At 39.6% G+C, this 11,840-nt stretch overlaps 1 protein-coding gene across 1 annotated transcript in view; it reads right to left on the bottom strand.

Moving 5' to 3' along the window:
- PHLDB2 (pleckstrin homology like domain family B member 2) overlaps window positions 1-11,840 on the bottom strand; it is a gene marked incomplete at its 3' end in the record, with an annotated part of 58,969 nt that continues 47,129 nt past the window's right edge. The window contains exons 15-20 of the mRNA XM_082011095.1: window positions 10,770-10,977; window positions 7,444-7,534; window positions 6,860-7,006; window positions 4,141-4,360; window positions 895-980; window positions 1-141 (exon numbers count right to left, since the gene is read on the bottom strand). Of these exons, the coding sequence (XP_081867221.1) occupies window positions 1-141; window positions 895-980; window positions 4,141-4,360; window positions 6,860-7,006; window positions 7,444-7,534; window positions 10,770-10,977 (893 nt within the window). The remainder of the gene's footprint in view (window positions 142-894; window positions 981-4,140; window positions 4,361-6,859; window positions 7,007-7,443; window positions 7,535-10,769; window positions 10,978-11,840) is intronic.

Genomic DNA, 11,840 nt, shown 5'->3' with positions numbered 1-11,840 from the left:
TTATAACATGAAGTGGGTGTAGCCTTCTGCGCCGGTAACAATAACATCCATCCATATCCTCATGGCTTCTGGCGAAGGAGCAACCATATAGTATATCCGGTCATGCGTCTTAACGCTGAACGTGAGCAACGGGTTGGGACTCTAGAATAACACAGAAAGAAGGATATCAAAAGAATGAAAGCAAAGCCATTTTCTGGCACCAGAACCAACATCCCTTACAGGGAGATATACGATGGGGTTATGGAGAACGACAAAATGCAAAATGCTGTAGCACTTCACCCTGCATTGCAGCGCTGGAAGCAGAGATGTGTTTATAGCATTTGCATCCAGCATAAACACTTTTTACAACATATTTCCACTCACCTATTACACTGTAGTACAGGGCTTCAAACTGTCGTTTCGTGCCCAAATAACATAAGTCCTCCACTCTGTCCAGTGGTCAAAACCAGCCTGGCTTTCACAAATCCCCGCACCAAGGATATATTCAGCTTGTTCACAGCTCATTTAAATTACAGATGAGAGGCAGGGGGTGCCGCGAGCCGCGGGCACCAGTTACCTCCTCCCTGTGACAGACGCATGCAGCCACCCCGTGATTTGCAAAGCCATAGATTTCAGTGGTCTCACCCCTCGACTAAGGAATTCCTTGCAGCAAATCCCACTTGGCAGGGAGGCACTCTTATCTCTGCTTTCATCAGTATTAAAAAAAACCCCACAAACAAAACCAGTGCTAATCACTGATCTGGCTTCATCTTCCTTTTCCTCCACTCCAGGTTTTTTTTGTTTGTTTCTTTTTTTCCCAAATAATGTCAGCTTTCCCTTTGACTTTACAGCAGCTACCATACTTTGGGTACTGCTATACGATACTCAGTTTAAACAACAGTAACAATAGTTTACCTTATATGCATTCTTTAGGTGATCATAATAGACTTCTTCAATAGCTTGAAAATATATTACACCTTTTAATTTAGTTTCATGTTTATCTAAAATGGAAAAGAGAGAAAAACTTGAGAACTGAAATGAACAGCCTGATTTGCATTTCCATATATGTTAGGCTAATAAGTAATTGGATTAACACTTCTGCTTGTGAAATCCTACAGAAACCTTCCACCCTTTCTTACCAGTTGCTCAGTTTTGTTGAGAGATGCATTTCCTAATTTAATAGGTTTTCTTTTCCACCTGGTTTCCAAAGAAATAAAAGCTTTTGCAGTTTCCTCATCTATCTGCAAGTCACCTCCTTCACTGATGTGTCTAAACATTATGGCTGGTATTAGCCAACAGAAGGACAGATGTCTCTGAGATACTTCCAATCTTCCAACTCCATGAAAGCCAGCCAGACTTCACATAGCTTACAGGCTAAGACCTACAGTTTGCCTTCAAAGGAAAACTCTTAGGATAAGCAAATTTGAAATACAATTTGATAGCAAAAGCTTTACATTAGAACGTCATTTGTGCTTGTACTTATTAAAAAAAGTGCTTCTTCCTGTTTATAATAATCTCCCTCAGTCTCAAGCTAATGTTTATTATTCAAATGCGAGGGTAGCAGATTGTAGGCAAATTTCTATGAGCTCTGACACATGGAAAAGTTTACAGGAGGTTAAAAGTTCCTGAGCACCAGCTGCAGCATCGTAATTGTCTGTTTGCACTCTCCTACTCTGACACCCAAGGTAAAAGCCAAATTAAGTAGACGCAGTTTGCCCCTGTTGTGAAAGGGAACTCCCTGTTTGCTTCAGAGCGCCTGAGGTAGAACCGCCTGAGGGGATAGTTACTCCAGGGAGGCTGCCAACAAGGAGTAGGTTGTTACCCAGTGGTACTGTGTTTCTGGTACCAGTATCCCATGGCAGCAAAGCTGACATACAGGGTGGGAGTCTTCTCACTTAAGTTCTCATATCTACAACAGAGACACAGCTGACTTAATCTCCCTTTGAAGGCCATAGGAAGAAGCAGACACATGCAGGGGGTCAATTCTAAACTATCTTAACACATCTTCTGATGTTGCCTTCTGCCCCAGCATCAGCTAGTGAACGGTTAGGACACAGACTGTGAATTTAAAATCTTAGCAGTCACAACTGTAAAGTTTCACCAGAAAAAGGAACAAGGCAGATAAGCATCTACAGTCCCATCCGGTTTCCTGCAATGGAGAGGCATTGCTGAGTAATCCCAGAGGGTGTTAAGAAGCATCACAACTGCATGTGACTCTGAAGGGCAAACTTCTTTCCACTCCCAGTGCTTTTATATTAGGGGAATGTAATGCCTTCTGACCCCGAGTCAGTACCACCTTAACACTGAACAGTCATGCATAACCTCTTCATCAGTCCCGAGAGAGATTCTGCTGTCATTTTGAATACTCACGAAACTCAGCTTACATCCTACTGGTAGCTGCAGGCAGTTTTGAAAGTGTCGTGCGATGGCAAAAATGAAATCCCAGCAACCAAACGATACAGCGCTGGGAATCACCTTGCCAGCCCCCAGGGGACCGGTAGAAGTACTGAGGTATAAGATTATGACCTTTTAGCACACATTATACTAAGCTAAATGCAATACTATACAAAGTACACTGTCTATGCAGTACAGGCAAACAGTGATCCATTCTCCTTTTCAAGCCCCACCTGGGGTCTCGGTTACAAGAGCATTTCAGGTACCCACCAGCTCCCACCGCAACAGTCTTTGTAGAGTTCCCCGTGTGCTTCAGGTCAGAAAGTGCAGATGCTTCAGTCACCCTAAAGCTTGACAATTTAGTGCAGCAAGTTCTTTGTTCAGGACACTTACAGAAGTAAAACAATATGCCAGTGTATTCACTTAGAGTTCAATTACTCTGAATTTACAGTATCAATTTTTATTTTGGAAGTCTACTATATATTTAAAGATCTAGACAGATCCTCGCTTGTACAACCAGATGCATTTTTGTACAGCTGGTACAGAATTCTCATGAAACTATGTTTGTTGGCCGGAGTCCTTGAGACATTATGAAAAGTTTTCCTTGGTAATTGAAATTTCATTATGGCAACTGTACTGCACACAAAACTCAAACTGTTAACTATTAACATAACTACTGAAAAAAAAAATTGGTACCAGATGGGAACACTACTGTATGTTACAGGCCTTGCTAACCAATAATCCAGATGTTAAGAACAAAGTAAAAAAATGTTTGTTACATTCTTTATAGTATTACTGCAAACTAGTAAGAAATACTCAGTATGTAGTGAATGAATGTAATGAATACAAATACGGGTTTTAAAAAAGATGGACTGAGCAATGCATAACCCTACCATCAATTTTAAGCTCCTTATGAGTTGCTGGAAAGCACTAGTGTCATAAAAGGAAATGGAACTGTTTGGGTGTTTTTTGTACTCGATGGGTTCTTCTGCTTCTTAGCAATGACCATCCTACATATGCCCCTGTGTCTGGCCTCTCCTAAGAATAAATATTCAGAACACAAAGTCATTTTTCTGGCTTCCTCTGAAACTTCAAAATCAAACCATGTGTAGATTTGCACAGCAATTGCAGAAAAATACATGTTCTTAAATTCCAAATTTCAGGGTTTACCCCAAGATAACAAATAAACATAATGCTTATAATGGCTCCAGATATCATATAACACAACTTAGTGTACAGAAACCTCTTTAGCGTATTGCATGTTGTTAATTTGAAATTCCTTGGACTCTCAAAACATGGCAAACTCAAAAAGCCTACTCCTGTACATTTAATTTCCTGAAAGACTTTTCAGCACGTCAAGCAGTGGGACTGCAGAAGCATTCAATTTAGTTTTCATGGGAAGTATAATAAATCATATTCTTGTATGAAGGGTACAAGAAATCATTCTGTCATTGGGGAAAGTATATCAAATTTAAAAACAAATTATGTGGAGCCATTATTCTGTGTATTAGGAACCTGATGATCTTCCATTTTTTCCTCTTGCCTATCTACATCTCTCCCTTTGTCTGTTACGCTCATTTCTGCCTTACCTAGCATTAGGATTGAACACTACAGGAAAGGGATTGCACGAGCTCCGAGTGTATGTTTAAAAAAGCCGACGAGATGGAAATGTAAGTTTTACTCAGGACTCCCTACACGTTCATAACTCAGCTGAGGTTAACGGGAAAATAGAGGGACAGGTAGCCTAGTAGTGATCCTGCAACCTACCTGCATAATATGTAAAAGTTCTCTTGTTTCTGTCAAAAACAAACCATCGTTTTTTCCATGTTTTAATTTTTCCTCCCATTTTAATCAGAAAGCCTCGGCAGGTCTTCTCTGTGAGGGAGACATGGTAACAGGTCTCTATGTTGTGACCGGCTGTTTCGATGTGACTTCGTAGGTCAAAGTCTTCCTTTCTAATGGGCAAATAGCGAGTCAAGGGACGAGCCTACAGTTAAGAAAAGAAAATCGTATTTTTTTTAGCAGAAGCATTAACTTCTCCGTCACTCTTTCTGCTGCACGGACATAACTGTAAACTGCCCATAGATTCTAAGAATGAAGGTAAGAAAATAAAAAGCTTTTGCCGCAGCCCTGATTTTCTTTAAAAGAAAAATGCTAAAAACTTGGAACTTTACAAAATGTTGGATAACTTCATAAAAGTGAGATTAGAGCATAGGAAATGATAAATTAATAAGCTGGTAAAACAGGGGCCACGGCACAGAAAGGTTGGTTTAGAATTAAAACATTAATTAAATATAAAGGTGTGTTGCTGCTTTAGTTGAAGTGTAAGAACTTAATTTGCATGATGTTAAGCAAAACCTTTATTTCTCTAGGCTAGATACTTGCTACACGTATCTCACGCATTAATATTTTACTGCTACAGGTATTTTCATGCGAAGTATAATATAAATAATAAGAACATGCTATCACACGAAAAATTAATAATAAGAGTGAACTGGAACCACTAGTTAGTTTTTCAGAGATTTCTGTGAACGAAATAGGATTTTTCTCTTCCGAACGAGTTAAATGTGGTATCTGATTCACAGTGGCAATACAGTATGGAGAGCCGAAGTGCACCCCCCCTGCAAGAGACCGCACAGCCGTGCAGGAAATGGTGCCTCATCCTTGACTGCAGTTCAAGACTGACTCTGCATCAAGCCTGCAGGGTGTCAGCTGGGAGAACAAGCAAGAGGAGGGACCTCTGCCAGCCGAGGGAATATGCTTGTTTTCTGTGCCTGAAGGGTCTGCGCGCCCCCCTTCCCCATTTTAAACACAAAAGGTAAGTCTCCCAAGGCTCCTGATGCAGTCAAGGCAGACAGAGGCTACAACACAGGGCAATTCAGAACAGAAGCTGAATTTAGGTTCTTTGAATGACCCATGAAAGGGGCATCTCCCTCTCTCCCCTGACTCCCGAGAGGTCAGTGATTTGGAGAATCTAATCTGCCCCTGCTCCATGCCTAAAGTTAGCCTGTTAAACCCCACTGAGAGTCGCAAATCGAAGGGACTTTCCCTCATTGCATTTTCAAGAACCTCTTGGGGCAACGGGAGCTGTGTTGCCCACAAGAACTCTCAGCACCCTTCTAAAATTATGCAGTCCTGTATGATACAAGCTGGCACCAGCTTTGGCAAGTGCAAAGATGGAGTTCCTTCTCCTAGCTGACGTTTCTAAGTGTCAGGAAGTGCTGAAAAAAAGAGAAAAATTAGGTCTCACTGTACAAAGGAAAGAAAAAAGTTAACAAAAAATCATAGTTATTTTTGACAGACATATTTTGTCTTCCTGCCAATTCAGTCTTCAGCCCTTGCTGCCAAGTCTGCCAATTATCAGTAACTAATAAGGGCATTCTATTACAACATATGCATGCTCCAATTTGGGATAGAGATATAAGGATTGCATCATTGTTTACGCCATAGTTGAGTTGTCATTAAAATTTCTGAGAAAAAAGAAGGCATTCAGGTAAAGTACACAAAAAATTAACATTTGGTAATTACATTTTATATAAAAACAAGGAAATGGATTTATTTAACCAGAAAAAGCTTAAAGTTCTTCTGGGGTTGTCCTATTGTTCTGATTTAGTGTTATCAATTAGAAAGGCAAGTTATATAGAAATGATCATTAAAAAAATGTAATAGTGACTCATGAAACAAAGATTTAGTAAAGGTAGCACAGATAAAAGCAGAAAGGTATCCAAATATGCTATATGGAATCTTCTGAACTCAGATACATACATTAAGATGGAGACATTGTCTTGCTATACTATACTAATGATAAGATGACTGTCTGATCTATTTGCTGTACCATGTAGATCTCATTAGTTGTGGTGGAATAAACACATAGGTAAGACCTTTAAGCCTAAAGAAAGCTCAAGATACCTCTAAATCCTAACAAGAAGCAAAATGATGTAGGAGGTAACACTGTTTTAATTAAATAATGTTTCTCATGTTGTATAGTCCCAGTAACATTAGAAGAAATACTGTTTCCTCTCTACAGTAGACGTGGAGCTGGAAAAGCTTCTTTATCTGTTTTTTTTGGTCAAATATTTGGAAATGACAATTCACAGTCCAAGATATTGTACATATTAAAGAAAAAAACAAACACCAATTGTTTATAAAATTAACACACTCACAGACTTCTGTTGTTTAGGCTGAAAAATTCTGCTCTGCCCATACTCAGTAATAAACCCTATATAATTAATATTTATACTTTAGATATAAGATGCTAATAGATATCTATGCTGCTATTTATCTTTAAATGAATACTCAGACATCTATCTAAGGCTCCAAGAGCCCAAACATACTTTTAGCAGCACAGTTACACCTCAGAAATACTACATCTATCTATTCAACTGAAAGCAGTTCTCTTTACCATTGGCAGTTACACACTTAGTCCCTTCTGTATATCAAGGGGAAGTCTTGCACTTAAAAACCGTTTCATGTCAACATATCTCACCTGTGCTCTTTGTTTCTCACGTATTTTGACTTCCTTTTCAATTAATTTTTGCCTCTGGCTAGTTTCTTCTTCCAATCTTTTCTCCAGTTGCTCTCTGCGTCGCTTCTCTTCTTCCAGAGCTCGTTTTTTGGCTTCCATCTCCCGTTCCTAAATACCACAGCACATGCAGAACTTCAATTATATGTGAAGCTATAGTTGATAGTGTAATTTCTAAGCTGGGACTTTTTGCCTCTTAAGTAGGCAGAAATATGTATCCAGTAAAGTGGACTGAAAATTGGAATCAGAATTACAAAGATTACCACACTGTAAATTAAGATTCTTCTTAAGTAGCTCTCCTAGCAGGTGTAGGAACAATGCTGACCTAGCTTCTGATGGGATTTTGCCATCAACTCACGCACTGAGATAGCAGCCATTGCATACAGTATCAAAGATATAGTATGAGGATGAAACCAGACCAAACTAAGCGGGGAGAGGTAATTTTTAAAGTGTCTATTAGATGCAAACTATTTAGGGTCCAATGTTGCATTTAGGAGGAAATTATCTAACATGCTCATTCTTAGTTTTACTCATAAAATTATGCTTACCCTGGTCTCAAGCAGCCTAGTCTTTTCAGCATGTGCTTGTTTCAGAAGTCTCTCCATCTCTTCTATTCTTGCAACATTTGAAGTGCTAGCACTGCACAAAAAAAATTCAAAAAGTTATTTAAAAGAATACTTGGTATTTAAAGATGTATTTTACAGTCCTACATTAGACAGTTTAAGAATGGAGTTGATACTGTTCCGATCCAATTCAGTGCAGTAGGCACTAACAAAAAATGATGTATAATATGGTACGCTCTCAATGTACACATTCCCCATGCAGAGTTGTGAAAAATGCAGACTTGAGTGCCTAAAAATGCATCTTGCTGGTCCCCTGTGATCTGCCATCTTCTCCCAGATAACAGAATAGGGGTGCAGGAGGTTACCATGTCCTAACAGAACACACCAGTAATCCTCAGAGATGGCCTTAGTAGCCATCTGAGTATACCAGTCTTTGGCTGTAGACTGTCTCTGTTTTGTGTCTCCCTGAGCTCACCATCAAAAAAAGCTCGATGAAAATAAGGAGGGTTAAGAGGTATGCATAGAGGCCATTCAGTGACATAGTAGTGTCAGGAAGGATCTGCTAGTTAAAGTAACCAGCAAGCCAAAGGAACAAAGGTAATCACAAAAGAGTGCTGGATCCTGGCCCAGCACAGCACAGCCGTCACCTTTGCTTGTCCTTTTTTATTTTGCTTCTCTTCTCCAACACAATTTCTTTGTTTCATCTCAATTTAACAGCCGTTTCAACAGTGGCCATTTCCATGGCATGCTCTTTAATTTAGTTTTTATCTTAGGCCGTTCAAGAAAAACAGTTGATGTTAATTCTTACTGTATTACCGTTAAATATGCCATTAGACTAAGGCACATCACGAGGAACCAGAATGGATTCAAACGTTTAGGGCAGAGAGAAACTTGACGTGGGACTGCACTGAAAACGCTATCTGACCACTCGAGTGGAAGTGGGTGTCAGATGGCAGATTTTTTCATGCTGCTGAACAGCATACAGACCAATTGCAGAGGGACACAGGTAGAATGGAAGTAGTCCAAATATGTGTCCTGGGCAAGGAAAAGAAAAAAAAGTAAGAACAACATCCTTTGCTTTCTGAGCACGCCTCTGATGCTCCTGTCTGTACGACCAGGATTTTTGTCAGAAGTGTGACAGTCTTCAGAAGACATTTCAATGTCTGGGGATATGTTTCCTGAGCGGATACAATACAAGGTGAAAATAACATACCTCATTTAACCCAAGCTTGCAGAAAAGGTATAATCCACCTGAAATCTATCTAAACTCTAAAAGCTTACTGTTTTAGAAAAAAGGGAGGCCACTGACTTAGATGCCTAAGCCTAGTTTGTCCAAAGTGTGTTTAGTTGATGGGCCAAAAGAATCTGGCTCAAATAACTTCAGTAAAAGCAACGGGGCCGTAAATTAAAAGTCGTGTGAGCAACCTGCAACATAGTTAATCGCAGTCGGTTTTTCCATGTTAAACTGGTTAACCCTTCAGTTTAGCTTAATGCTTGATTTGCTTATCCTGCTCACAGAAATTAATGCACAGCAGATCACAATCTCTGAAACCTTGGCCACAAAAAAGAAGTTGCTAATGAACCTTGGAACAACTAGTGCTTGGCAAGTTGAATAACTACAGCAGTTCTGTTTCTTCTGTACTTTGAGCACAGGCAGATTTTATGCATTTCCAGCAAAAAAAGTCTCTCTCACCTTATACAAGGTAAAATATAGCATATATTTTAAATATGTCAGAACAAAGCATCATAATTGTTTTCCTTTAAAGTCTGATATGGCTGGAAAAGATTCTCAAACACCATCTAAACCAATCTGAATTGATTTTGCTTAAGGGAAGTTTTGTTAAGGAAAAGTAACTGCCTGTCTTCCAAGTTTTATCAACGAAGTCAGCCCACACTCATTTCTTCCCTCACCAAAGTTTGCCTTGTAAGAAACAGAAGAGTCTGTCGTAATGGGTCCTTTTCTGGTTTTTGGATTGGATTGTTTTTTTGGTTTTGTTTGTGTTTTTTTTTTTCTTCTGGCATTGGCTGGAAGCTGCAGAAGAGCCAGAGGGAGGCAGAAGGGGAAACAGCACCAGTGAAAGTCAACAGCCATCAGGGCTCCCGCGTCCTGGGCTGGAGATTCCACTTACAAGATGGCCCTGAGGTAGCTCAGACACACACCATCTTCTTCCAAATGATCAGAGCAGTGAAGAGGCAGATTTCATACCACTGCCCTGTTAGCTTGCTGCAGAGACAGAGTTAATTCCCAGCCTGTCTCCAGCTATCAGAAACTTGCTGATAGTGTTTCTATTTAAAACAGAAATCCTCAAAACCTGAGTCCTAATGTTTTTACTTAAAAAAACCCCCAAAACCACAAAACCAAAAAAACCAAACTAACAACAACAAAAATACCCCAGCCAGCAGAATGAGTGCCACTGGTATTTTCTGAAACCCTTAACACTGCAGTGATAAAGACTATATGAGGAAATCAGCAGGCTGATACCCTGTTACAGGAAACAGATGCTGAATAAAAGACAACATGCTAGCCAAAAAACCTGTCCTTGTGATTGCAAGGGATTCTTAATCCCGTGACAACATTGTACTTAATTATCAGCCTCCCCTTACGCTTGTGAAACTGCTGGGGCAAGACTGCAAGCAGAAATGAAAGCGCTATCATTAAAACCAGACTGTCAGAAGAAAAATTGTTTGCACACAGTTTTGAGACTCGGCTTGACTTTTAAAAGGAACATCAATGTTCTGTGTTATCTGAGGAGTGGTGTCTAGGCTGACACACTCTGAGGATGAGAAAAGCCACGGAGGGCTCTAAGCCTCTCAGTGTCATCTCTTTGTTTTTACTGACCCAGAAGAGTGAGAGGAAAGGGCAGAAAAGACTGCCAGAGGAGCCCTAAGTGTTTCAGCATACGGCTCTAGTAAGTTAACCTGCTGGACTTGCAGAAGAAGTGTAACATCGTCGCCAGCAGATGTCTTTGAGAAATTTCCTATCACAGGAAGTTCCTTCCCTGTAGTGACCAGGGAAGGAAGCTCAGGTATACCCACTCTGAAAAGAGCATCGACAACTGCATAACTGCAGTTCAGGACCGACACCGATTTCTCTGTGACCTTCAACTTAGCCTCCCCATGTGTTTATTTTCCATCTTTAAAAACGTGAGATGATAGTTAAACCTGAGTATGAAAGGCTACACAAATACTAGCTATTATGCCTGTCTAATGATCTTACATTTTCTTGACCAGTTAGCAGTATTCATGTACATATTCTCTTTTTTCGTTATAACCCTGTGACCATTACAACATGAGAAAGAAAGGTGTTTTACCTGGAAATGTTATCTGGTGAGCATGCCGATATGCTTGTCTCCATACTGTCAGAACTGTCTAAGCTTAAGGTATCAAAGGCATGGTCCTTGTAACTACGATCTGGGTAATGGAAACTATTCAAATACACATTCGATTCGGATGCTGTTCTGCTGTAGAATTCAGGAGACTTCTGCCTTTGGTTTTCACAGGTACGCTGATGGTTATACCCTACAGAGCACAGAGGAAACATTTATTTTACACAGGAGTTTTGTGACTCAGAACATGTTAGCAGCACAAGCATTCTGAACATCACCTCAGTCTCAACTGCACTGTGACCAAGGCACTACACTATTACGGTTAATTTCACAAGTTAATCATAACTGAAATAAAACCTTTAAATACCTGTTTTATCTATGATGGACACAAATATATGCAGATTAGTATGGCTGACTTTTCAATATATATTCTTGTATGTGTAGTATGAAAATTTAATTTGAATGAATGAAATTTTCATTTTAAAATTAAAATTAGACTTAGTCTGGAAAGTAATGCAGCTAAATTCAGGGATCTAGAAGAACTGGCACTGATTAAATGAAAGAAAAAAAAAGAAAACAAAGATATTCAATCATCTTGAGTACTTGTTTGGTTGATTTTACTGACTCTGGATTATTTTTTTGTCTGTTTGAAGAACTTTCTCTTCTGGTAACTGCAAGTTGGGCTTTTAGTGTCAGCTGAAATAATATGGGCTACTTGTCACATCATCATAGTTACTAGTGTAGAGGTAATTTCCTGGAGTTTTGAAGCTGCAGTTCACCCTAAATGAATGAAGCAGATCCCTATAGCTCAATGACCGTAAGGAAAAATAAGGTTCATGTAACATTTAAGTCCGTTGTGCTGTTATTTTTCCACAAAATCATCCTTTCTGAAAAGCCATCCTTCCTGTACACAGGGAAATTTGTTTGGCTACATCTCCTTTAAGAAAAAAATTCCTCAGAATTATTTTTATCTCATGTCTCCATTGCTCTTTGTAAACAACGCAGCAGTATTTATACAGACTTCCAGAGCGGTGGTTGAGCTTGCCTGATGAAGGA

Source organism: Phaethon aethereus (assembly GCF_964289735.1).
Source record: "Phaethon aethereus genome assembly, chromosome: 1".
NCBI classification, from domain to species: domain Eukaryota; kingdom Metazoa; phylum Chordata; class Aves; order Phaethontiformes; family Phaethontidae; genus Phaethon; species Phaethon aethereus.
The sequence above is the reverse complement of the archived record's forward strand: the minus strand, read 5'-3'. Positions and strand labels throughout refer to the sequence as shown.